Source organism: Pecten maximus, chromosome 8 (assembly GCF_902652985.1).
Source record: "Pecten maximus chromosome 8, xPecMax1.1, whole genome shotgun sequence".
NCBI classification, from domain to species: domain Eukaryota; kingdom Metazoa; phylum Mollusca; class Bivalvia; order Pectinida; family Pectinidae; genus Pecten; species Pecten maximus.
In genome coordinates, this window is record NC_047022.1 from 16,478,615 (window position 1) to 16,505,604 (window position 26,990).

At 35.4% G+C, this 26,990-nt stretch overlaps 1 protein-coding gene across 1 annotated transcript; it reads left to right on the forward strand.

The window, feature by feature from the left end:
- Positions 1 to 3,722: 3,722 nt before the first annotated feature.
- Positions 3,723 to 26,990, forward strand: LOC117332601 (NADPH--cytochrome P450 reductase-like). The gene is made up of 15 exons (XM_033891576.1): positions 3,723 to 3,829; positions 11,565 to 11,762; positions 12,146 to 12,200; positions 12,713 to 12,841; positions 13,760 to 13,909; positions 17,413 to 17,537; positions 18,032 to 18,121; positions 18,738 to 18,836; positions 19,106 to 19,222; positions 19,643 to 19,761; positions 20,727 to 20,905; positions 22,189 to 22,338; positions 23,196 to 23,460; positions 24,056 to 24,284; positions 25,317 to 26,990. Exons 2-15 carry the CDS (start codon positions 11,581 to 11,583, stop codon positions 25,459 to 25,461), a joined length of 2,034 nt encoding a protein of 677 aa, XP_033747467.1. The 5' UTR covers positions 3,723 to 3,829; positions 11,565 to 11,580; the 3' UTR covers positions 25,462 to 26,990.

The window sequence follows — 26,990 nt, forward strand, 5'->3', positions numbered from 1 at the left end:
CTGCGAGTCATCTAAGACGTTTCAATATAACAGTTAAGCTTAGAGATCGTTTCGCCACACACAATCACATCCCAGATTCGATTCATTTCGCCCAAAAACTTTAATCAAACACCCTAAAAATTCCATTCCGCTCTATATGTTACATCACCCCAAAAGTTATACAATGTACGTGTATTGCGGCTCATTACCTGCTATTTTTATAATCACAAACTGTTTCCTCAAGACTTTTTTGTCTTGTTAGGCTAGATCTCTAATACTTCAAAAGTTCAGGAATTTTTGAAAAATTACTATTACAAAATTACCACAGAATTGAAACCTGCCAAGCAATCTGATTATCATATTATATTGAGTTTATGCCTCTATATTTTTTCTTTACATATAAACATTTTACCATAATAAATTAGATCTACCGTGTTGATAATTTTGCGCTGAACGCAAGTCATTGTTTCCTCATGCTGAGAACGAGAACTTGGTGGCTTTATTGTGAGGTACCAGAATATAAAAAAGTAGGCGCTCCATCCCTAGCAGTGTTGTTGAGTCTGCGATGCCATCCCTCCAATCATTGTTGGTCAGTACAAATGGACACTCAAAACACATTCCATTTCCTGTTACGGCCGTATAAAAGTGTAACATTTAGTACTACAGTGGACTCTGTCTAAACCGGACTAGACTCCAACAGGTTTATATAATTTGGCCGGGTTGTAGAAAACTCCGAATAGTAGAGACTGACTTTGTATAAGTAGATATACAATTTATTTACAACAGTTGTACTATAGTATATGTAATAATGTACATACACACAAATCTTGAAAACACATTTTATTTCATATCTCTGTGTTTAGACGGTATGAACAACCGCCGGGAGCCCACAAAGCCACCGTTGCGCAATGGACCAGAACGAAACCTACTAGTGTATGGAAGAAACGAGACCCTGAAATATGGTCGGGTTACAGAATATACAGAGTCCGGGTTACAGAATAGATATAGTCCGGGTTACAGAATATACAGAGTCCGGGTTACAGAATATACAGGGTCCGGGTTACAGAATATAGTCCGGGTTACAGAATATACAGAGTCCTGATTACAAAATAGACAGAGTCCGGATTACAGAATAGACAGAGTCCGGATTACAGAATAGATAGAGGCCGGATTACATAATAGACAGAGTCCGGATTACAGAATATACAGAGTCCGGGTTACAGAATATAGTCCGGGTTACAGAATATAGTCCGGGTTACAGAAAAGACAGAGTCCGGATTACAGAATAGACAGAGTCCGGATTACAGAATAGACAGAGTCCGGATTACAGAATAGATAGAGGCCGGATTACAGAATAGACAGAGATCGGATTACAGAATAGATAGAGTCCGGATTACAGAATAAACAGAGCCCGGATTACCGTGAGAATAAACAGAGTCCGGATTATAGACAAAGAAAGAAATTTTCAGGACTAAATTGTTTGAGTTCAATTTAGCCAGAGTCCACTGTACTTTTAATGTAATGAGTGATACTGGTATGCATAGTAATGATCATTGTGCTACATGATCAAATAAATTTGATTAATTTAATAGCCACCATAGCAGATTTGGAGGTTCGATGTTGTCAACGCATACATATCTTGCCTTTGACACCACATAATTTGTCTGCCCTTAGCACGGGCTCGAGTAAACAAGGCGAGCCAGTGATCATCGCCACTGCTACAAAATAAGTCACGAGAAATTTATGTTGAACTTAAAATATATATGTTTGAAACCAGCTATGTTTACATGTTGTATGTATGCAAAATAGCAAAAATATCACAAAACTAAAAATGTATCTGGAAGCATAAATTTGCAAAAAAAAACGTAAATAGTTACGCTTGAGCGCGGGGCGATATCACTCGTCACATCTCGGCCGATTCCAGTACCCTTACGGAATCGGCCGAGGTTAGCCGAATGGGGGCGATACAAGATGGGGGCCTTGTATTGTGGAATTCTGGGACAAAATGGTTGGGGCAGCATCGGCGTTACAGTTTAGGGGGAATCGTCTGGCACCCGAGGAGTGTCTATAGATTCCGTAGTATGGTGCTGCATCTCTATGAAAACATTTTAATCATGATTAAAACATTTACTTATTTCAGAATTCTGTGGACCTGTGCCCTGTTGTTTTCTTTAATCTAATTTACAATGTATAAATACCATACTACGGAATCTATATATTGTAATCAATTTATTCAGCAAACAGCAAACATACCGTCAAAACATTTAAAAAAAACAGCATTCTTACAGAATATGCAGACTATGCAGTACAAACTGTCGTCTAATGCAATTTAAAAAAAACCCAATCTTTTGTTCTTAATAAAATACTCTATCAATAAGAAATTGATTAAATGTAAACTTAATTTATTTACAACAATTGCGAAATATAACACTTTAAAGTAAAGAGCTACTAAAGATTTTGCATGGAAGGTGATTTGTATATTTATATTTAGCAACAGTGAAGTTGACCTTTGAACTCTGATGCTGAAACAATTCTAAGCAAGCTCTTTCAATAAGGAAGCTCTGTATGAAACACAAGTTATTAGTTGGAAACTGATTATGTATACATATAGTAACAGTGACCTTGACCTTTAACGCTGAAAAGCAATCCAAAGTAAGCACTTCCAATAAGGAAGCACTGTATGAAGTTTGAGGTAGACCAAGTATCAGTTTGACTGACAAAAGCGAACATAAGAGTTATATCAACTTATATTAATCACCAGTGGCGTAGCTAGACCTGATTTGATGTGTACGCAGATGTGGTGCCAAAAGTGAGGGGAGGGGATATGGGGAAAAATTAAAAAAAGACATTGACACTCAAAGCTTCGGGATTTTTAAAATTATGTGTACGCACTTGCGTACCCGCGTATAGGAAGCTACGCCTCTGATCACTCTTGTTGGCCCGGCTGGAATTGCGCGAGAGTGTTAGTGTGGTAGGAAAACCGGAGTACCCGGGAAACCCACGTCGTGGTCGGGCAGGTGACCCCATACCTTTGAATCACGTCTGATCGGGGAATCGAACCCCGGCCGTCTAGGTGAAAGGCAAGTGTACGTATTACCACTGTGCCATCCGACCACCCTTTTGTTGAAATTGATTAAATGTTTCCTTATTATCTTTAGAAACGGTATCCAAATTTTAAAAACCATCCAACGGATTTATAGCGAAATATACCTGTACCTCAAAGACTGTCAGTGGGAAACAGAAATGCCATGCTAGTAGCGGGTGACGTCACGTAGCAGAAGACGCTAACTTTTCCGGAGCTCATGGTCTTATTCTCCTTGTACTTTTTCACGACATCCAAACAAATCTATATGTTTTATTTAAATTGCCTTCGTTTAATAGATTTTGAATTATAGTTTCGATATCATTTCGGTATTCATTTTTGTTTACCCCCAGGGACGTCGATATGTCAGTACGTACGTCTATGCATCTCTTTACTCATACCAATATATATGTCTCTGCTCATACCTGCGATTACTCCGAGTATTCCTCCATTGTAATGATTATCATGGTATTTTTTTCAGGAAACTGCATACTTCCAAAATTCGACACATTTAATTATAAAAAATAGCTTTCCGTGACAACAGACAAGTTAAAATTGCACCAAAGAATTGCAATGTGATCAAATATTTTTGCATATTACATCATTGGGGAAAACTTGAAATAATGAACACTCCCTGACCTGTTCATACGTCACAGGAAGAAGTTTTCGCTTACTTCAGTCAATAGTCTCGGGTCAGCGGCTCTAGTCAGCTGTACATTGGCATAGAGCATACATATAAGAACAACCGCGAAGAGCTGATTTATATGGGTAAGAAGAGGCTGATCCTGAAAGGATATTGTGTGTGGTTTGCTTAAGATTCGGTTTTAGTAAGACAGTCGAGACAGATGATTACCGGCAGTATTATATCTAACGTTACTGAAGACTAGATTCTAATTTCTAGCACGAATTTTTATATAATCTAAAGTTTCATTTTTTGTCACGTACACACCTTATTTGCCTATACAGGTTTTGCAAAAAGAAACCATGCTTATATAAGGATGTTTAGATCGGCAGGGTTAATATACATTGCCATTTTGATCGTACAAAAACCACTTGCTAGGCTACAGTACAGTATATTCAGTCTGAAGGTAACGACCCCAATTGTGACCTGGCCTTAAATTTCATGATCAGTGATTGAACGGGGTTGGAAGGTCACGTTAAAATGTCAACTTAATTTTCTGAATCTCTGTGCCTATATGTGTTTGGTGTATAGTGTGTAATATTATCAATGGGGTCAGAACATTGTTTCTAGAGTTACAAGACTAGAGACATACCTTGTATATATGATATATATATATACCTCTGGCAAACCTCATTTGCAATTTCATGAGTGCCATATCATTTTATTGAACAGTCATATCGCGCAACAGATGGCATTTTTTATGTGTTTTGCTGTTTTATAATTATACACTATATAATGTCCCCATTAAATGTGCTATAGTGCAAATTAATTGTTACTGTATTAATTAACATGTCATTTTGTTAAAATCTTTTTCTCTTTACTTAGCACTAAATATGGGATAACCTTTCTCAAAATAACTTTTTTTAACAGAGTTTACAAATATTTTCCCATTCAGATGTGGTTAATTTCAGGATATACCTGCAGGTTGAATATTATTCAAAATGTTATCTTAATTAGCATAACTTTACATATTTTTGAATAGCTGGCTCAAAATTGAGGATTAACTGGCAGTTTTTGCCATCAGTACACAGCTTTTATTAAGAACAGTTGATGTCTTTTTGAAGAAAAATAGCTTGACCCATAAGACTTCATCAAATAAGTAATCTTGGGTTCTGAATTTGCTGAATTTCAATGGTCAATCTAAATCCTTGCATTATTCATTCAGATAGAAAACAGATATATTTTATGTTTGGTAAAATTTAGATATTAGTCATTTCATTTCAAAAAAATGTTGGTGGATTAAGGTTATAATGTAAATAAGTTGAAGGTTACCAAATTGAAGACACATATGGCTTTGATAGTTACTGAATTCCAGCTGTCATTGTTGTATCAACATAACTTTCTGTATTAATTTGTACTGAGTCAGAATTCTTCTCCTGAGGATAGGTAACATTACCAGTGATTACAAAATGTTATGAGCAATCTGGAAAAATTATGGTACACTTGTATAACCAATGCATAAATAACAGTTTTATGTATACATGTAAGTGATAAGCTTTAGTATAAGCTTTCTTCAGTACCGTGTGTACCTACCTACCTACATTATATATATGTATTATCACTTTACAAATTACAGGTATGTAGACAATTATAATAAAAAAAAACCTGTAGTAAATTAATGATTATCACCCCTCCTCCCCCACTTACTTAGTCATTTTCATTTCAAAAAGGATTTAGCAACATGCTTTGTGTATCATTTGTGCATGTGTCTGTTTGTCTAAGATTTGGCAAATAATTTTTGACAATGCATGACAAGATATGTTTACATTATTAGAGAGTTCCTCAAAATATAATCTATATAGAGATTTAGCAGAAGATGTTTGATCACTACAACATTATTTATATATGCCATAATGTAATAGAGTTGCTTTGAGTAGAATACCTCTCCCAGCACATAATCTGCACATTGAAACTGGTCCATATCAAATTACTGTAAGAAATGAACATCTGTACGTGCAGAGTTTTCAACTCTGGTGACAAGAATATGAACATTACTTTAATTTTTAGGTCATCTGACCCAAAGGGTCAGGATGACCTATAGCCATCATGCTTCTGTCGTCGTCCGTCCGTAAGCCGTCCGTAAAGTTTTCATGTTTCAAACTTCTCAAGTTCCACCAGTGGGATTTAGCTGAAACTTGCCTGAAATGATCCTGAGATGGTCCTGACCAAGTGTTGTTATTTTTCGGGCTGATCCGAAATCCAAGATGGCCGCCATCTTGATAAACACATTTTAAATTTCTTCTCAAGTTCAACCAGTGATGTTGAGCTGAAACTTGCCAGAAATGATCCTGAGATGATCCTATTTCAAACTTATTCTCAAGTTCCACTGGTGGGACTCGGCACTTACTTACCTGAAATGACCCTGAGATGGTCCTGACCAAGTGTTGTTAAAGCTGACAGTGCAAGTTAAAAAGCATCCAATCGAGATTAAAAAAAATAATACATGTACAGATTTCCAAAAATTGTTTCCGAGACATCCCCCAGTTATGGTAGTGTCGTATCTAAGGACGGGCAGACATTTTTCTTTTTTGTTATGCGTGGATACGAACCGCTATAAAAGCACGTGCGTTCATTGAGACAAGTATCAGTCTATCGATACATGCGCATAGCGACACATCTCTAGATCTCCATTATACATAGTATACGTTCTCAATACACACGCCAATGGGTTTTTGTTTACATTGTACGCAATTGCGGAACTTGAATATAGAATTTGAAGAGGTAATTTTATATATACATATATATTTTATTTTACAATAAAAGAAAAGAAAATATTGACAATACAAAATATTTGGGCCTCAACAATACATGCACCTAATAAAATTATAAACAGAGTAAATATAAGTAAATTCCTACCTGAGTCTTTCCAGTGGGATATGCAGTAAGAATAACTTTACAACTGTTACAGTATTATATCCATAGTTTCCATCAAAATATTTTCCGTGTCATCGTATCATTTGTGCACGTGTCATAACGCAATTAAAGCGTGATAAAACCACACTACTGCACAACAATAGCCCTAGTGTAGTGTAGACAATAGGAATACATCCGATGAGTTCCGAGTGCTAGTGTACATGTTGATGCGAGTAAAATTAAAAATCGGAACTCCTCGGATGCTTTACATGTTATCAAAATGGCTGCACCCACAAAAAACACGTGAGAAAATGGATAGAGTATTTGGAATTAATTCGTTATGCATTTTCCAGCATTTCTCAGGTTACAGGTAAGTGCTTCTGTTTGGTGTCGTTCGCGAATACAGTTGTAGGTCACGTGGTGTACAGATATAGTGTAGGTGATACAGGTGTGTCACCGTGAACACCTGAGGTTAGAGTGAATGCGAGTGTGACGTAGCACGTTCTTTTTATAGCAGCGGCGGCTTGGTTGTATCCACGCATAACAAAGAAGAAAAATGTCTGCCTGTCCTTAGATACGACACTACCATAACTGGGGAATGTCTCAGAAAGATTTTTGGAAATCTGTACATGTATTATTTTTTTTAATCTCAGTTGGATGCTTTTTAACTTGCACTGTCAGCTTTAATTTTTTAGCCCACCATCATCAGATGGTGGGCTATTCAAATCGCCCTGCGTCCGTTTGTCGTCGTCCGTCCGTCCGTCCGTCCGTCCGTCCCTCCGTCCCTCCGTCCGTCCGTCCCTCCGTCCGTAAACAATTCTTGTTATCGCTATTTCTGAGAAAGTACTGAAGGGATCTTTCTCAAATTTCATATGTAGGTTCCCCTTGGTGCCTAGTTATGCATATTGCGTTTTGAGACCAATCGGAAAACAATATGGCCGACAGGCAGCCATCTTGGATTTTGACAATTGAAGTTTGTTATCGCTATTTCTCAGAAAGTACTGAAGGGATCTTTCTCAAATTTCATATGTAGGTTCCCCTTGGTGCCTAGTTATGCATATTGCGTTTTGAGACCAATCGGAAAACAATATGGCCGACAGGCAGCCATCTTGGATTTTGACAATTGAAGTTTGTTATCGCTATTTCTCAGAAAGTACTGAAGGGATCTTTCTCAAATTTCATATGTAGGTTCCCCTTGGTGCCTAGTTATGCATATTGCGTTTTGAGACCAATCGGAAAACAATATGGCCGACAGGCAGCCATCTTGGATTTTGACAATTGAAGTTTGTTATCGCTATTTCTCAGAAAGTACTGAAGGGATCTTTCTCAAATTTCATATGTAGGTTTCCCTTGGTGCCTAGTTATGCATATTGCGTTTTGAGACCAATCGGAAAACAATATGGCCGACAGGCAGCCATCTTGGATTTTGACAATTGAAGTTTGTTATCGCTATTTCTCAGAAAGTATTGAAGGGATCTTTCTCAAATTTCATATGTAGGTTCCCCTTGGTGCCTAGTTATGCATATTGCGTTTTGAGACCAATCGGAAAACAATATGGCCGACAGGCAGCCATCTTGGATTTTGACAATTGAAGTTTGTTATCGCTATTTCTCAGAAAGTACTGAAGGGATCTTTCTCAAATTTCATATGTAGGTTCCCCTTGGTGCCTAGTTATGCATATTGCGTTTTGAGACTAATCGGAAAACAACATGGCCGACAGGCAGCCATCTTGGATTTTGACAATTGAAGTTTGTTATCGCTATTTCTGAGAAAGTGCTGAAGGGATCTTTTTCAAATTTCATATGTAGGTTCCCCTTGGTGCCTAGTTATGCATATTGCCTTTTGAGACCAATCGGAAAACAACATGGCCGACAGGCAGCCATCTTGGATTTTGACAATTGAAGTTTGTTATCGCTATTTCTGAGAAAGTACTGAAGGGATCTTTCTCAAATTTCTTATGTAGGTTTCCCTTGGTGCCTAGTTATGCATATTGCGTTTTGAGACCAATCGGAAAACAACATGGCCGACAGGCAGCCATCTTGGATTTTGACAATTGAAGTTTGTTATCGCTATTTCTCAGAAAGTACTGAAGGGATCTTTCTCAAATTTCATATGTAGGCCCCCTTGGTGCCTAGTTATGCATATTGCGTTTTGAGATCAATCGGAAAACAACATGGCCGACAGGCAGCCATCTTGGATTTTGACAATTGAAGTTTGTTATCGCTATTTCTGAGAAAGTGCTGAAGGGATCTTTCTTAAATTTCATATGAAGATTTCCCTTGGTGCCTAGTTATGCATATTGCGATTTGAGACCAATCGGAAAACAACATGGCCGACAGACAGCCATCTTGGATTTTGACAATTGAAGTTTGTTATCTCTATTTCTCAAAGTACTGAATGGATCTTTCTCAAATTTCATAAGTAGGTTCCCCTTGGTTCCTTGTATTGCATTTTTGGACCAGTCTGTCCTGAAAACAACCTGGCAAACAAACAGCCATTATCGTTAAATCTCAACTTTCTTATATAGCTAGGATTCCCTTGTTTGAAAAGTACTGGAGGGATGTCTCGATTTGCACAGATTAATAAAATGAAGGGAAAAGTAGAGAAAAGATCAATCTGACATTGAACCTATGAAGATCATTCAATGGTGGGCGCCAAGATCCCTCTGGGATCTCTTGTTTAATTAATTGGCCTGAAATCCAAGATGGCAGCAATGGCCGCCATCTTGAAAAACACATTTTAAACTTCTTCTCCAGTTCCACTGGTGCCAATGAACTGGAAATTGGTGAGGATGTTAAGGAAGAGGAGCCAACAAAGTGTTGTTATTTTTTCGGCCTCGTAAAAACTTTGACATGGCAGTCACAGCGGCCATTTAGGAACATGATTGCGCAATCATGGTTTTCCTGAACAACACCCATTTCAAACTTCTTCTCAAGTTCCACCAGTGGGATTCAGCACTTACTTACCTGAAATGACCCTAAGATGGTCCTTACCAAGTGTTGTTAATTTCAGCTCGGTCCAAAATCCACAATGGCCGCCATGGCCATTAAAGTGCTACTATACTTGCTACTGAGTATGTATACTACAATAGTACAAGGGTCTTTAAAGTCAGATGACCCTTTGGCCTCTTGTTGTTAATTTGTCAAATTTTCAACTTTTAAAGTACATACTATTGGGGGAAAAATCAAGTTGATCCAATTAATTAACACAATAAGTTTTAAAGATTTGACAAATGTAAAGTAAATATGTATATGATGCCACACAATTACTGTAAAAGTCTTTGTAATTTGCGCAGTTTAGTTTGTTAAAATTTGTTCATGGATTTGTCCGGGATCCATTCTCTATAGAAATTGATATATATATAATGTAGTGCTATATTGCAGTGACTGCCATTGTATTGTATTGTAAAGTTTAAAGTCAATAGATGAATTGAATTGAATTGAATATGTGAGCCTCTGTTCAGTGCTCACTTTGCTTTTAGCCAATCATATGGTGGGCTATTCATCTGTCCATCCGTAACAATCCTAGTTATCGCTTTTTGATGTAAAGATTTTTTTTAAACTTCAGCCCATTTTGCCTAATGCTAAGAAAAAAAATTGTGAATTTGAAAGAAAAACTGCAACTTTTGGGAATTTGGCTGTTGCTCAACCATTAACATTAATTTGATTAACATAGGACATGTTCTGCGTGTATTCTCCATGACATGTGCATACAAACACACATAGCTCGACATACATGTATATGGATGTTTCTATGACCCAAAATGAACTATCTAACCTCAGGGGTCAGAACTCCCCCCCCCCCCCCTCCCCCCTTATATTAACATCATGTCAAGCCCCTGTGCACACATAAGAAAGTAATATACAGATGTATTGGCAAACTGCCGCATTAGTCAACATACATATAAAGAGAGTTTCAATAATACTCTGATTCACTTGTTTGCTATTGTTCATTTGTATAGCATTGCATCGATATCAGTTTTGCTCTTTTGAGCAAACCAATCCCACGATGACACTGTCTGTATATATAGCAATGACATGTATGTATCTGTGGGTCACATGTTCTGACCCGATAATGATAGCAGTATTGACTATGTAAACAAAGCATGGCGGTGTATACGTACGTAGATCAGCATATATATATACAGTCATGTATATAGCAAACAGTACATTATGGCTGTACTAATATATAGTGTGCTGTGTAGTTTGTTCAGTTGGTATTATTAGATTCTGTTTTAATTTTTAGAAAACTTCATTCTGTATCATACATGTATTTGGTCTAATAGTCACCCAGTGGCAGTTAGCAATTTGAAAATTTAAGAATTAAATTGAAAATTTAAGAATTATAAAGAAGTATTCTTAAGGTAATTTTGGAAGAAATGGAAAGATGATTAATATTACTAATTATCAGTTGTGACAAAACATTTACATTAACCAATGATTTTTAGTTTGGGAATGGAGGACAAATTCTTTATACATTTTTTTTTAGGTCTTTACGCATGTTTTGAATTGTTTGATTATTTAATAAATGTATCATTCATATATACATATGGCATATTTTTATACAATCGATCATGGTCATGATCGATTGTATAAAAATATGCCATATATATACACGTATATACAGCGTATATATATATACCGAAAAAAATGAAAAAGAGTCAATTGTAAACATTCACAATATTTTGATATGTTGGTACATTGCTAGATAATAACAAATATTAACTTTTAGGAATTTAAAAAAATGCTGAACTAAAACATGAAGTCTCATAATCTTTGAGAAGGAACTTTTTTCTAGTTCACTAGCTATAGGGTTTTTCTAGGAAAACATCAATGTTAAATATGCCTACAAATTCAAATAGGAAATAAAAGAAACAGTTAATTTTTGAAAGGAGTGGGTAACAAAAGAAAACAACCTGTTATTATATCTTATACAATAATGTAATATCATGTGTTCTTTTATTTGCAGTTTTCAAGTTTTAATCATGAGTGAAGGTGTCGATTCAGAGATCCCTGTGGAGGCTGCCGGGGTAGTCCCTGCAGAAGAAGGGATGTTCTCAACACTTGATTTTTTCATATTATCAGCCCTGGCTGGTGTTTGTATATACTATTTCTTCTTCAAGAATAAAAAACAAGAGGAACCAACATTTAAAAAGCTAACTGTCCAGTAAGTAGAATGAAGGATATTGTTAGGGAATGATTTTCTACTAACTGGGAAGTATTTCATTTCCTGGTGCAATATGAAATTAGTTGCATTTGATTATTATACATGTACTTGTATTGATGGGGCTTAACGTCAACGACGAACATCCTTGTTCCGATTATAACTGAGTCTAACTAGGACACTAAGGGGAAAGGGGATGGGCAAGCAAATGTGAGATGCATTTCCATACATTGTAATCATTGCCAAAGTATCAAATAAGAGGATGGGGCAGACTAGCCTATATCTATATCTAATATCACTTTCTACTACTAACTGTAAATTTACCTCAATTTGAGATGATAAGTTATGAAAGTAAGAAAATAAAAAACAGAACACATTTTTTTCAGGCCTATGCAGGACCGAGCCAGTAATGCTGGGTTTATAGAGAAAATGAAAGCCTCAGTAAGTTTCAGATTCTTGAAAAAAGTACAAAAAATATTGATGTTGTAAACATAAAGTATGCCCTGTTTCTTAAAAAGATAAATATATAAATATAACTGAATGTATACTGCAAATCAGCTATGTGATACCTGAATAACAATCATTAGTTTTCCTCTGATTCATCAAAAAAAGATTTCAACTCCTTAAGGAAAAGGAAATTCAGTTTTAATTAAGGTTTAGATATTTTCACTGAATATTTCTACCTTTACTGATATTTTTATTTAATCTGAGTTTAAGCAGCAAGAAATGATAATGAATTTGTACCTTCATCTTAATGCCTGTGCTTTTCTAAGATATGTAGCAGCTGTAACCTAGCTGGCAGGTGTAGAAGAATGGGCTTATCTCTGCCTCTGGTCAACAAGCTTTAAGGTCTTAACAATGAGAATATTCCCATCTACAGTAATAAATATGAAAGACCACTTTTAACAATTTATGCAAAAATATTTTCTTATTTTGAGTTTGCTTTTCTCCAGGGGAGGAATGTGATTGTGTTTTACGGGTCACAGACCGGAACAGCAGAAGAATTTGCTGGCCGTTTGGCCAAAGATGCCACTTGTTATGGGATGAAGGGAATGGTGGCTGATCCTGAAGAGTGTGAGATGGTGAGCTTAATGATCATGTAAATGAGAGTCTTTAGGAAAATAAATTCAAAAGAAAAAAATGAAATATTTCATTAGGTTTGATTTATCAATGTAAAACAAGATGATAATGATATTAAGCACTTATAGTGTAGAAGATCGGTAAATAGAAAAACATTCTGGAGATAACAGGCTCATACTTATTCATATTAAAATCCCACAACAAAATTCATATATTACTGAGTATTTTCTCTGGTTCTGTGGAATTTGTTATAGATAAATTTTACTGAGGTATTCTGGGAAGGATTCAAAAATGAATTCCGTAAGGTTTGACAATATGAAGATAAATGCATGTTTGAAAGGAACACAGTATACTATTTCATGGATACTTGATTTCTCCAATTCATAATACCATCATCATCAACTGGAACTCAGTCATTGAAATTTAAGCTAAAAAATGTGGTAGGGTTCTCTTATGGATCCATGAGCAGTCAAAGTGGATTCAGTAAACTCCATCTCTATGTCAAAACATAGAAGTAAATATGTAAGGAGCATAACGATACTTGATTTAGCAGGTTGATGATACCCACATCAACAGAAACACATTCATTGAATTTAAACTTGAAAGCAGCTTTGAGTAAGTGAGAGCACATGTCTTTGAGAATTTTCATATCAGTATTTCAAAAGCATTTTTCAAAGTCTGCAAATTGGATCTGTCATTAACAGTATTTCATCACTGTAGTTGTTTTTGTTTATTTAGCTGATGGTGATATAACATCTACCACCAGAAACAATCATTGTGATGTTATTAAAAAGTGTGACAAACGTAATTCATGGTCATATAAATTCATGGACAAAGAGTACCCACAAAATGAATCAAAATTAAAGCCTACAAAAATTACAGATTTCACAGAGGTTTGTAAATACATATTTTACCTGCAGGAAGACCTTGTGAAGCTGAAAGACATAGATAATTCACTGGCAATATTTTGTATGGCGACATATGGAGAAGGCGACCCGACAGATAACGCTCAAGAATTCTATGATTGGTTACAAAATGCTGACTCAGAACTCAATGGACTTAAATTTGCTGTAAGTTATATCTGTGTTCATTCTTAGATTTATTTTCTTGTTAAGATGAAAGTAAATTATAAAGATTTGCTTTGAGGTTTTTCACATCAATGTCTTTCAAAATAGATTTATTTAAAAAGAGAAATTAATTAATTAAATCTGATGTTATATCTATGTATATATTGTATGATTAGTATGATAGAATACATATTTTGTCACATATTTGCTATTCTTCTATATAATACGACCATATCATAAACATGAGACACATGTGTAATAACACTGTTTTGATCTATCATTAATTAATATATGACATAGCGTGATTGGCTCTGTAGAGAATAACACCATCCAAGATGAAATTCTCATGTCTTATATAGAAAGGATTTGGGAGAGTTTTCACTCATATTCGCAAAAATGAGTTATGTAATAAACAGAATCTTAAACTTGTGTCATATTTCATTTATCATGTGTTGCTTTAAGGCTTGTGGAATATCAAATAATAGGACTGAATATGTAAATAGAGGATTTTATATGAGTGGCAATGGTGATGTGATATTGAATTTATATGCCACAAGCCTTTAATAAATTTCATATGACATAGCCAAGAGTATAAGATTCTAATCAACACATAACTACTATTTATGAGTTTATAAGCAAAAAACTTTCAATTTTTCGTTTCTATATATATAACAGGTGAAATCCGGCTTGGATGAGACGTTTCTGTCTACCCAAACGATCATGCGAAGTTGCATATTTATTATGACATCACAATAGTGTTATTGCACATGACATTGTGTCTTTCAATATTTATGACATGGTCGTATGACATGGCTGAACAGGCCAGTGATGTGATAATTTTCCATATGACAATCTATTATCTTGTACAGGTGTTTGGGTTAGGTAACAAGACTGATAACATTTTAATGCTGTAGAACAGGTGTTTGGTTTGGGTAACGAGACTGATAACATTTTAATGCTGTAGAACAGGTGTTTGGGTTAGGTAACAAGACTGATAACATTTTAATGCTGTAGAACAGGTGTTTGGTTTGGGTAACAAGACTGATAACATTTTAATGCTGTAGTTTTTTATAGTCCATTCTTTGATCTTTAACAGGTGTTTGGTTTGGGTAACAAGACTGATAACATTTTAATGCTATAGTTTTGTAGTCCATTCTATGATCGTGTACATGTGTTTGGTTTGGGTAACGAGACTGATTTAAAATAAACATTTTAATGCTGTAGAACAGGTGTTTGGTTTAAGTAACGAGACTGATAACATTTTAATGCTGTAGTTTTTAGGTCATCTGACCCAAAGGGTCAGGATGACCTATAGTCATCGTGTTTCGTCCGTCGTCGTCCGCCGTCCGCCGTGCGCCGTGCGCCGTCCGTAAACTTTTTCTTTCAAAACGCTACTCCTCCTTAACGCTTGGGTGGATTACTTCCAAATTTGGTTTGAAGCATCATTGGGGGAGGGCAATCATATTTTATATAAATGAGGCTGGTCTGACCCCTGGGGCCAGAAGGGCGGGGCGCCAAAAAGGGAACTTAGGTGAATATTGCTATAAAATCCTACTCCTCCTTTACCCTTGGGCGGATTACAACTAAATTTGGTGTGAAACATCATTGGGGGAGGGCGGTCATATTTTATATAAATGAAGTTGGTGTGACCCCTGGGGCCTGAGGGGCGGGGCCCCAAAAGGGGAACTTTGATGAAATTTTGCTATAAAATCCTACTCCTCCTTAACCCTTTGGTGGATTTCAACCAGATATTGTGTGAAACATCATTTGGGGAGGGTGATCATATTTTATATAAATGAGGCTGATGTGACCCCTAGGGCCTGAGGGGCGGGGCCCCAAATGGGGAACTTTGATGAAATTTTGCTTTAAAATCCTACTCCTCCTTAACCCTTTAGTGGATTTCAACCAGATATGTTGTGAAACATCATTTGGGGAGGGCGGTCATATTTTATATAAATGAGGCTAGTGTGACCCCTGGGGCCTGAGGGGCGGGGCCCCAAATGGGGAACTTTGATGAAATTTTGCTATAAAATCCTACTCCTCCTTAACCCTTTAGTGGATTTCAACCAGATATGTTGTGAAACATCATTTGGGGAGGGCGGTCATATTTTATATAAATGAGGCTAGTGTGACCCCTGGGGCCAGAGGTGCGGGGCCCCAAAAGGGCAACTTTGATGAAATTTTGCTTTAAAATACTACTCCTCCAAAACCCAAAAGTAGATTATTACAAAATTTGGTGTGGAACATCGTTAGAGGAGGACAATCATATTTTATATAGATGATCATGAGGCCCCTCTGACCCCTGGGGCCAGAGGGGCCGGGCCCCAAATAGGGAACTTTGGTGGATATTTGCTATAAAATCCTACTCCTCCTTTACCCTTTGGTGGATTACAACTAAATTTGGTGTGAAACATTATTGGGGGAGGGTGGTCATATTTTATATAAATGAGGCTGGTGTGAGCCCTGGGGCCAGAGTGACGGGCCCAAAAAAGGGAACTTTGATGAAATTTTGCTATAAAATCCTACTCGTCCTTAACCCTTTGGTGGATTTCAACCAGATATTGTGTGAAACATCATTGGGGGAGGGTGGTCATATTTTATATAAATGAGGCTGGTGTGGCCCCTGGGGCCAGAGGGGCGGGCCCCAAAAGGGGAACTTTGATGAAATTTTGCTTTAAAATACTACTCCTCCTAACCCCCATAGTGAATTATTACCAAATTTGGTGTGAAACATCATTGGAGGAGGACAATCATATTTTATATAAATGAGGCTGGTTTGACCCCTAGGGCCAGAGGGGCGGGGCCCCAAAAGGTGAACTTTGGTGAATTTTTGCTATAAATCCTACTTCTCTCTAACCCTTGGGTGGATTAATACGAAATATGGTGTAAAACATCCTTTGGGAAGGGTGGTCATATTTTATATAAACGAGGCTAGTGTGACCCCTGGGGCCTGAGGGGCAGGGCCCCAAAAGGGTGGTGAATATTTGCTGTTAAATCCTAATCCTCCCTAACCTTTTGGTGGATTACAAACTAATTTGATGTGAAACATAAGGTGACGGCAATCATATTCTTTAATGAGACAGGTTTGACCCCTGGGGAAAAAAAGATGGGGCAAAAGGAGCGCTTAGGTTAAACATTTCTTAAAAATGCAATTCCTCCTTAATGCCTTAATTGATTACAACCATATTTAGTATGAAACATCATTGGGGAAAGGCAATCCTAATTGATATAAATGAGTCTTTTCTGACCCATTGGGACAGAGGGGCATGCCCCAAAAATGGGAACTTGGCTAAAATTTTGCTTTATGATGCTGCACTTCCTGGACAAGCTAAATGGATAAAAACCAAATTTGATCCAAAACATAACTGGCTGCGATAAATAATTTATGGTACATTTAATAATGCTGGATTGAGGGGTGTGTCCCTGCTGTAAGTGTAAGTGTTTGTCAGATGACCGTTAAGGCCCATGGGCCTCTTGTTTATAGTCCATTCTTTGATCTTTAACAGGTGTTTGGTTTGGGTAACAAGACCTATGAACATTTCAATGCTATGGGACTGTTTATGGACAAGAAGCTAGAGGAGTTGGGAGCAGAGAGAATATTTGAACTTGGAAGTGGTGATGATGATGGAAAGTAAGTTTATCATGTCTTGACACAGATACTTGGCCTAGATTCCCAACTTGTTATTATATGTGAAGTCCACATGAGTTGGTAATAAACTGTATTCCTATTTACTAGCTAGAGAGAGGTAAAAAATAGCAACTTTATGGGTCTATGTGTAAATGTGCATTGATGTGTATATATCTGTAGTACAATTTTAAAAAAAACTAAAAACAAGTTTGAAGTCGGTTTCAACAAAAAAATAATCTTTAAAATTATTATGATAATAACAAGGTCTATGTGTGAGGGAAGTTGGATGGCTGTCAATCAAGATTAATGGGTGAAAGGTCATTCTTGGTAATTTTAGGCATTGTTTTATTATTGTAAGCCCCACTCATATTGTGATCTTAACAGTATACAGGGAACACCTACTTTTGAAAATTATCAAAATTCAAACAAATGACATTTCACGGTAAATACCACAACCAACCATCATCTCTATAAACATTCACATTTAATTATTTCAGTATAGAGGAGGATTTTGTAACATGGAAGGAGAAATTCTGGCCAGCTGTATGTGAACACTTCGGAGTAGAAGCTACAGGGGATCAATTCAGGTAAGTATTGTATTAATGTACTTCAATCAGAATTTTAAAGGGACAATTAAGCAACCATTATTTGTTAAAATCACCTAGTCGAAAAACATTGGGTACAGAGCTTCTCTTTGACCCTTGAACTTTAGCGATTTCTCAGGGTCAAAACATCTGTCAAATAGACATTTCCTTTCCAACTGGGTCCAACTGGAGAGTCAAATTTCATTTTGGGAATTTAAACATTTGCTCTTGGGGTCTACTGGGGGATGCACTGCTACCATATATATACCAGTTGTGTTCCGTTGGTATTAACTTAAAAAACTTTAAAAACTTTAAAAAAAATGTTAACTGCTGTTAAAGATTGAAAACAATTTTCTCATAAAGTAATGGTATAAAAGGCTGGAGATAAAGATTTTCTTTGCGGTGGGTCAAATGAATTAGATGATTACTGAAAAGATCTTGAAGTTATGTGTAACACGAATGAGAAAAGATTATTTCAAATTCAAATTTCAGATTCAACTTATCGTTTAAGTAATTTTATACGTCATGGTTTTGCTTGTCAGTGTTTTAGAATGATTTTCATTAGCATCTTCATTAAGCTGATCAATTTTAGAACCACAAGCCTATTACTTGTTTACAGTATCCGTCAGTACAGTCTTACAACACATGATGATTTACCTACGGAGAAAACATATTCAGGAGAAATTGCAAGACTTGGTTCATTCCGAAACCAGAAACCGTGAGTTCTTTATAATTTATTTCATCAGTGAAAGAATTTTTCTACATTGGAAAATATATTACTGAAAAAAGCTCCAAGTTATCTTCCGAAATATTAGCCATTTCATTTTAATGAAGAAATAATGTGTATTTAGTGACTATGATTACTAGATTTAAAAAAAAAGTGTGTATTTATTGACTATAGTTATTAGATTGCCTGAAAGAATTTGTATACTACATCTTAAATTTTGTGTACAAGTTGTCTATGTGAACCAAATGTTATTTCTGCAGACCATATGATGCCAAAAACCCATACTTGGCTCCAGTCATTGTTAACCGTGAGCTGCACAAGGGCGGAGATCGTTCATGCATGCACATAGAATTTGATATCACCGGCTCAAAAATCAGGTACCTATACATTTACATACCTTACTTACTGTGTTCACATGTTTAATGAAATTTGGAAAAAACAATTTGTAAATGATGAGTTTTGGACATTTTAAAATTTATTTGAAATACATACTGACAATTTAATTCTCAAAATTGTTCTCAAAATCAAAGATAGTATTTAGCAATGTTAGGCCATCTACTGATAAAATGCTTTAAAAAGCAACACATTCATGGCTTTAACAGCTTTCACCCCAACAGATGATTCCTGCAGTGTTAAAAAAATCCTTGTTTGCTACTACAGCTGAACTGTTGATGTCTACACTTTCTATGACTTCATTCTCATCTCAATTTCATTGTACCTTCTTTTCATTCCTGGCTTATAAAGAAGCATTGTTTGGCTTATTTTTGATTCCTGAAATTGTTATTTCCACTATCTAGGTACGAGGCAGGTGACCACGTGGCTGTTTATCCTGTTAATAATCAGGACATTGTTACCGGAATTGGTAAACGTCTCAATGTGGATCTGGACGAAGTTTTCACCCTGACCAATGTTGATGGTGAGCTCTTCAAAAAAATTTTTTAAATTCAAGTTTTCTTTCTTTTATTACATCAGTTAAAAAGCTTATTATTTGGGATTTTTGGCAAGGCTGATTGTGTTTAGAGGATTTTATCCTGGTAAATAAACTCAACTATCAAAACACAAATTGTATTCAACCCTAATCCAAAAATGAAAGGTGTGAATCATGTTTACAGTTTTAAAAGGTTAGAAAGTTGTAGTCAAGGAAGAACTTGTTGGTAGATACCATCAATATTTAAATATACATAAATCAACACAAGGGAATTTCTACCATGGATTGCACCAGAATAAATATCCTGCCCACCAGCACAATGAAATGAAGACACTTTCGAAAATTGATTACCATATTTACCTGCAAATAAGCACATGCCCATAAATAAGCCCCTTCTGGTTAATACACAAGCCCTCCCCAATCTTTAATACTGAAATTTTACTCTTATTTGAGGATAAATATGGTATTAAACTTTTGCACTCTGGAAGGATGCTTATTTGAGGATAAATATGTTGTTCTAAATTTAAGCACTATAGGAGGGGGTTTATTTGAGGATAAATAGGTACAATGTACTAAACTTTTACACTAGGGGAGGGGGTTTATTTTAGGATAAATAGGTACTAAACTTTCACACTAGGGGAGGGGGTTCTTTCACACTAGGGGAGGGGGTTTATTTGAGGTTAAATAGGTACTAAACTTTTACACTAGGGGAGGGGGTTTATTTGAGGATAAATAGGTACTAAACTTTTACACTAGGGGAGGGGGTTTATTTGAGGTTAAATAGGTACTAAACTTTTACACTAGGGGAGGGGGTTTATTTGAGGTTAAATAGGTACTAACCTTTTACACTAGGGGAGGATAAACATGGGTAAACAAACACTTCAGACACCATGGTGTATCAGGGCTGAATATGTAAGCTAACCCTACTCAGGTATATCATGTTTTATTTACAGAGGAGGCTAGTAAAAAACACCCGTTTCCTTGTCCCACAACCTATCGCATTGCTCTGTCTCACTATCTGGACATTACAAGTATGCCACGTACTCATATCCTACGAGAACTGGCCGAGTATGGCGATGAAAAGGACAAAGAATTCCTTGTGAAAATGACAACTTCATCACCGGAATCTAAGGTACCTCTTCAAGAACAAAACTTTGTTTTCTGTATTGCTAAGTCTTGGTAGATATACAATAATGTCTACCTTTGAATTGTTGTAAGATATATTGATCAATTATAAGTATGGTTTATGTGACTGCTAGATTACTTGGTAGTTAGGAGGCAAAGTGAATAGTGCATTCATCTTGATTTCAGGATTGGACTTTAAAAGGTATTACGTTACCTGTCAGACCAAAAGGCTTTCTCCTGGCATTTACATTTCCTCATGTAGTTAGTTAAACCACTTGCACACTTCCATTTTGGCTTATAACAGTGATTAATATAATTTATAATATATTTTAAAGTTATAAATTATATACTATGATTTACTGTATTTTTCCTGCCATCAGTCCATTTGTGGTAATAAGTCCATGCCTGGTAATAAGCTCATGTCTGGTAATAAGCTCATGTCTGGTAATAAGTCCATGTCTGGTAATAAGCTCATGTCTGGTAATAAGTCCATGTCTGGTAATAAGTCCATGCCTGGTAATAAGCTCATGTCTGGTAATAAGTTCATGTCTGGTAATAAGTCCATGTCTGGTAATAAACCCATGTAAAGTTCATGCCTGGTAATAAGCTTATGTCTGGTAATAATTATATAATATATATAAGTATATGCCCGGTAACAAGTCCATTCCTGGTAATAACTTCATGCCTGGTAATAAGTATATGCCTGGTAATAAGTATATGCCTGGTAATAAGTATATGCCTGGTAATAAGCCCATGTCTTGTAATAACTATATGCCCAATAATAAGTCCATGTCTTGTAATAACTATATGCCCAATAATAAGTCCATGTCTGGTAATAAGTCCATGACTGGTAATAAGTCCATGTCTGGTAATAAGTCCATGACTGGTAATAAGTCTAAACCTGGTAATAAGCCCATGTCTGGTAATAAGTCTAAACCTGGTAATAAGTCCATGTCTGGTAATAAGTCTAAACCTGGTAATAAGTCTGTGTCTGGTAATTAGTCCATTTCTGGTAATAACTACATGCCTGGTAATTAGTCTATGCCTGGTAATAAGTCTAAACCTGGTAATAAGACCATGTCTGGTAATAAGTCCATGCCTGGTAATATATATATGTACATGCCTGGTAATACTGATGTTCATTGTTCATTAAAAATGTTAAAATGTTAAAATATGCTCTTACATTGTCCTTAAATAAGCCCAAGTCCTCTTTTTCAGTACAAAGTTTGTATTTTATAACCCCATTGACTTATCAAATAATATTTAGAAATGTCTCTTTTGTTGTGATAGACATTATACAGTGACTGGATTATCAAAGATCACCGAAACATCCTGGCTGTCCTTGAGAGTCTACCATCCCTGAAGCCACCCATCGACCATCTTCTGGAACTGTTACCAAGGTTACAGGCCAGATACTACTCCATTTCATCCTCACCAAAGGTATGGTCTATCTTAAAGATTTTGTATTAATTATCTCTGAAAGAAACATGACTCAGAAATGATTTCAATTTAAGAATGAGTTTTTGGACACTGATTTAGTGGTGCCTGATTAGTGGGACAACAGGATTAGTGGTATCTAGATAATTGGACGAGATACATGGCGACGGATAGAAAATCACTATTTTGTTGCTTTACATTCTGTGTGGAAGCAAGCACAGCAGAAAAAAAACCCAGCTCTGAAGTGGAGGTCTCCATGACTATTATTGCTGTGCTTACATTTTGTATGTACCCTGAATTGAATATTAGTGGCTTCTGATAGGCATTTTTCAAGCAGGGATATTATTTTCAGCTGATGATTTGACAACAAAATTTTGTTGTTATTTTGCAATGCTGTCCCTCACATTTCCAGCAAAGTGAATAGTAGTTTTATTCATATACAGTTTACAAGGTATCCCGTATACCCATCAATAAATCAACTTTTACAAGTTCATCTCAACTTTGAGAGATAAATGATCTAATGTCACAATCATAGAATATCTCACAATAACCTCAGATTTTAATTTCAACTTACACCATAATGTTGTCATATCGATTTTTATGCTGAATTGCATTTTGGTGTTCATAGGTCAAAGTTAAAAGGTCAAAAGTTGCACCATTTTGTAGTGTAAATCATATCTTGCATTAATCTAATTACATAAATTAATTTAATTTAATTAATTAAAGGGAGTGGAAGGTTCCACTCCTCTCCATTAAGGGTTAGTTATAGTACAGAAGTATAAAGTTTGTGAGCGCTCACTCATATATATATATAATTTTTCCTTGCCTGCAGTAACATCAGAGATTGATTTTTTCAATAGGTTCACGCAACTAGTATCCATATCACAGCAGTCATTGTCAAGTACCAAACTCGCACAGGTCGGGACGTGGAGGGTGTTGCCACAAACTGGCTTGCACTTAAACAACCTGACAACGGCAGTAAGCCTCGAGTACCGATCTATGTCCGTAAATCACAGTTCAGACTCCCATTCAAGACAAACACACCGGTGATTATGATTGGGCCTGGAACTGGCCTGGCACCTTTCCGAGGATTTATACAGGAGAGACAATTTGTACGCAAAGATGGTAAGGGAAAAATCTACAATGGAAACAAAACTGGGAAAAAAATAAAAGAAATAAAGTGATTCAAAGTGTGCTGTAATATTTTGAAACCTTATTTCATTCATAGGTAATCAAATTCAAAAAAAAATTCAGTAATATTTGTCATAGTTTTATATGAAAGGATAATTGAGAAGGCATTAAATGAAGTTTGTTTCTATCATGAAATATTAAAAGATTAAGAGTTACATTGTGCATAATAAGGTATTACTGATACAGAATTACACTTTAATTAATCTAAATTTTATTATTTGGTCTGTAGAAGTAAATATTCTAAGCAAATATATATGATACAGGTATATGTTTTGATATGCTTGATGTCTGTGTGTTCTGGTGAAACAGAAACAGAGAAAAAAAGTAAGGCTACAACTTAAAACAATAATGCTCAAATTCAGAATGATAAATAAAAAATAAATACTGGTACCTGGTCCAAGTAATTTTGACAAGTAAATACCTTGATTCTCGATGATTCATACTGAATTTCAGAAGATTTTATCATTAAACTTAAATCAAAATACAGGAACATCACAGTAAATTGAGGACTGTTTTTTTCACCCTGCAGGAAAAACAGTTGGTGACACAGTGTTGTATTTTGGATGTCGTCATAAGGCAGAAGACTTCCTTTATGAAGACGAACTAAGCGACTATCAGAACGACAGCACACTCACTAAAATGCATGTGGCATTCTCTCGTGATGGGCCAAACAAGGTATACGTGCAGCACCTACTGGGTAACAACAAGGAAGAGGTGTGGAAAATGCTTGATGCAGGAGGCCATATATATGTGTGTGGGTAAGTAACCCTATATACTGTATAACCTGAAATATTTGCAGTTTCAAGCCCTTTAGATTGGTTTATGATACAAATATTCATGATGTGCCAATTAGAAAAATAATAGAAATCATGTGTTTCAATGAAGTTCTTTGTGTATTGATTTCCTGATATTATATCATACAATGAACTTTTTAAAAAGTTCATTACAAGATCACAGTTCCCAAAAATAGAAACGAGGACAGAGAAATATACTTCTGTATTAGGTTCCAAGTTCACAGGTCCTGAAAATAGAACATGAGATTTGGGAATGCACCCTCCTTCCCTCAAGGATCTTTTTAATTGTCTCTAAAGAATTTTATAAAATATTCATAATTTCCTAGGCAGCCTGCTTGTTTAAGTAGATATTGGTATTTTTTGGTGTGATATGATAAGATGATACAAATCATAAGTCCTTAAAAGAAAAGCAAACAATCTTTGTACGTTGTTCTTGTCATGTCCACAATAACAGAGACGACAAGTTTGATATTTTGTTTCTCATGATAGAAATTCTAATTAAGCAAATAGTTTCCATTGCTTATTGCAGTATTTGAAGAAAGACATCTTAATACATTGCCTTATTAAAGGGGCATTCCTTCGTTCGGACATCAATAACATGAACAATTTCTATTGATGAAATCTATGTCCAAACGATGATCATATGAGTGCCTGTGCCTACATGTAATGAAATTAATGCCGCAATGTACAAGAAAAAGGCGTATCTTATACAAATACTGTATGTCTTTGTGGTAATTAGTGAAACTTCTGGTCGAATTAAGAATTTTCAGGACTTTATACTCTAAGAACTTTGGTTAAAACTGCATTATTAATTGCAAGATTATAACATTTACTACATGGAAAAAATACAAATTTTCTAGCAAGTTTAATTTTGACACCATAAACTTTATTCAAAAGAATGCCCCTTTAAATCTTGTGACATACAGTTACAAGTTACTAAATAAAAAAAACAGTACTAAAAGAAATTACTGGTAATTATTTTATGGTTATTTTCAGTGATGCACGTAACATGGCTCGTGATGTCCACGACACATTACTCAAGGTGCTTGTAGAGTGTGGTGGCATGGAACAGCAGGCAGCTGTGAATTACATCAAGAAAATGCAATCTAAGGGACGTTACTCTTGCGATGTGTGGAGTTGATCTTTTTCTCGTCACTAGTGTACATTGCGAACATTTTCAGGTTGATCATATTTCTCATGGTAGGAACACAGTTGTGTGACACTGTTCACCATCTGATAAAATTCTATAGGATAAGTTGTCAGTTTCAAGTCACCTTTGTTGCATGTGTGCCCAGAACTTAACTAGACTGGAATTAGAATGACATTTATTTAAAGAAAAGTAAAAAAGTTTTAATTATTTACAATTTACACTCATTGAAGCTAAATGATGCTGGCTGGCCTGCCAATTTTTTTCGAAAGAATTAAATAAGGAACAAAATCTTCTTGAGCAATAATTTCACTTCACTAGTTCCTGTTTATCAACTGATTCAATGCAAATGAACTTTGATATATATATTTTATATAATATTCTCATGAAATATACATTTGTTTTTACCTTTCAAAGAATCATTGACGGAGTGAAATATTTACTGTATACACTTGCTTTTAGAAAGGTTTGACATTTATTTGATGAACAGAATTGTTTAGCTTTAATAAAACATGATGAATGTTTCTTGTACATTTAATTCTATTATATATATATTACATCAATAATGTTATGTACTTTGTTATAAATTAAATAATGTGAAGAAAAAGACAATTTGGCTGTAATTCCGCCTGTGTATATTTATATAATACCAGAAAGTAGATTGGCTAAGCTTCATTCCTTAATAGGAATTTTATGAATTAAGATTGATTCCTTGGATAGTATATTGTATTAGGATTTACACTGTACTTAAAATCATAAAAAAAAACCAAGAAAGACAGTTGTAATATTAAATGTTTGTAGAGAAAGGAAATAAGTTATAAATAAATAAACAGAATTAGTCTTTTAAACAAACTAAATATGTAATTTGTTGAGATGCCAGTGAATTCCAACGGTGTACAAAAAAATGTATATCTGCATTATAGCAGTAGAAACTTTGGTTTCTCTTCATCATCTTATGTAAAAGGTTTATATGCCTACCAGACCTGTTCACCATACTAAATTGTTATGAAACTTTCATTATGACATTTATTAAATTTGATTTTTAATAAAATTTATACAATATCTTTGTCTTCTGAAAGTTTATAATTTGAAGGAAAAAAATGTGATTTAATTATACAGGAAAATCTTTTATTTAGTTCAGTTCATATAAAGAGTTCAGTAAATATTGAGAAAGATATGTAAATGATATGTTACAGAAAAATAAATACTCCTGTGAAAGACTGGTCAAATAAAAATAGTGCAGTAGCAAAAATAGATAGTAGGGCATTATTCTATTTCAACATTTTAATGCGATCATAAAAAAAAGTACTGTATAACAAATAATGTTCAGCAAGCTGTATTGCAAATGTTAACTAGCTGTGCATTCCTTTATTGAGTTTGTACCAAATGTAACGGTACAAATAATGGAACACAGCCTACCAACAGAACCAAACCAGTTGATGTGATTCCTTTTCTGAAACATACCACTTTGATTCAAGGTGGCAAAAGTGTGATGCATCATTCGTCATGCAAAATACTTTTGT

Bases quoted from the DNA above. Each gene is read 5' to 3' on its own strand.
- LOC117332601 (XM_033891576.1), top strand. From the start codon at position 11,581: ATGAGTGAAGGTGTCGATTCAGAGATCCCTGTGGAGGCTGCCGGGGTA. The intron at 12,842-13,759 runs GTGAGCTTAATG...TTTTACCTGCAG, and splicing joins ATCCTGAAGAGTGTGAGATG to GAAGACCTTGTGAAGCTGAA. The intron at 22,339-23,195 runs GTATGGTCTATC...TTTTTTCAATAG, and splicing joins CCATTTCATCCTCACCAAAG to GTTCACGCAACTAGTATCCA.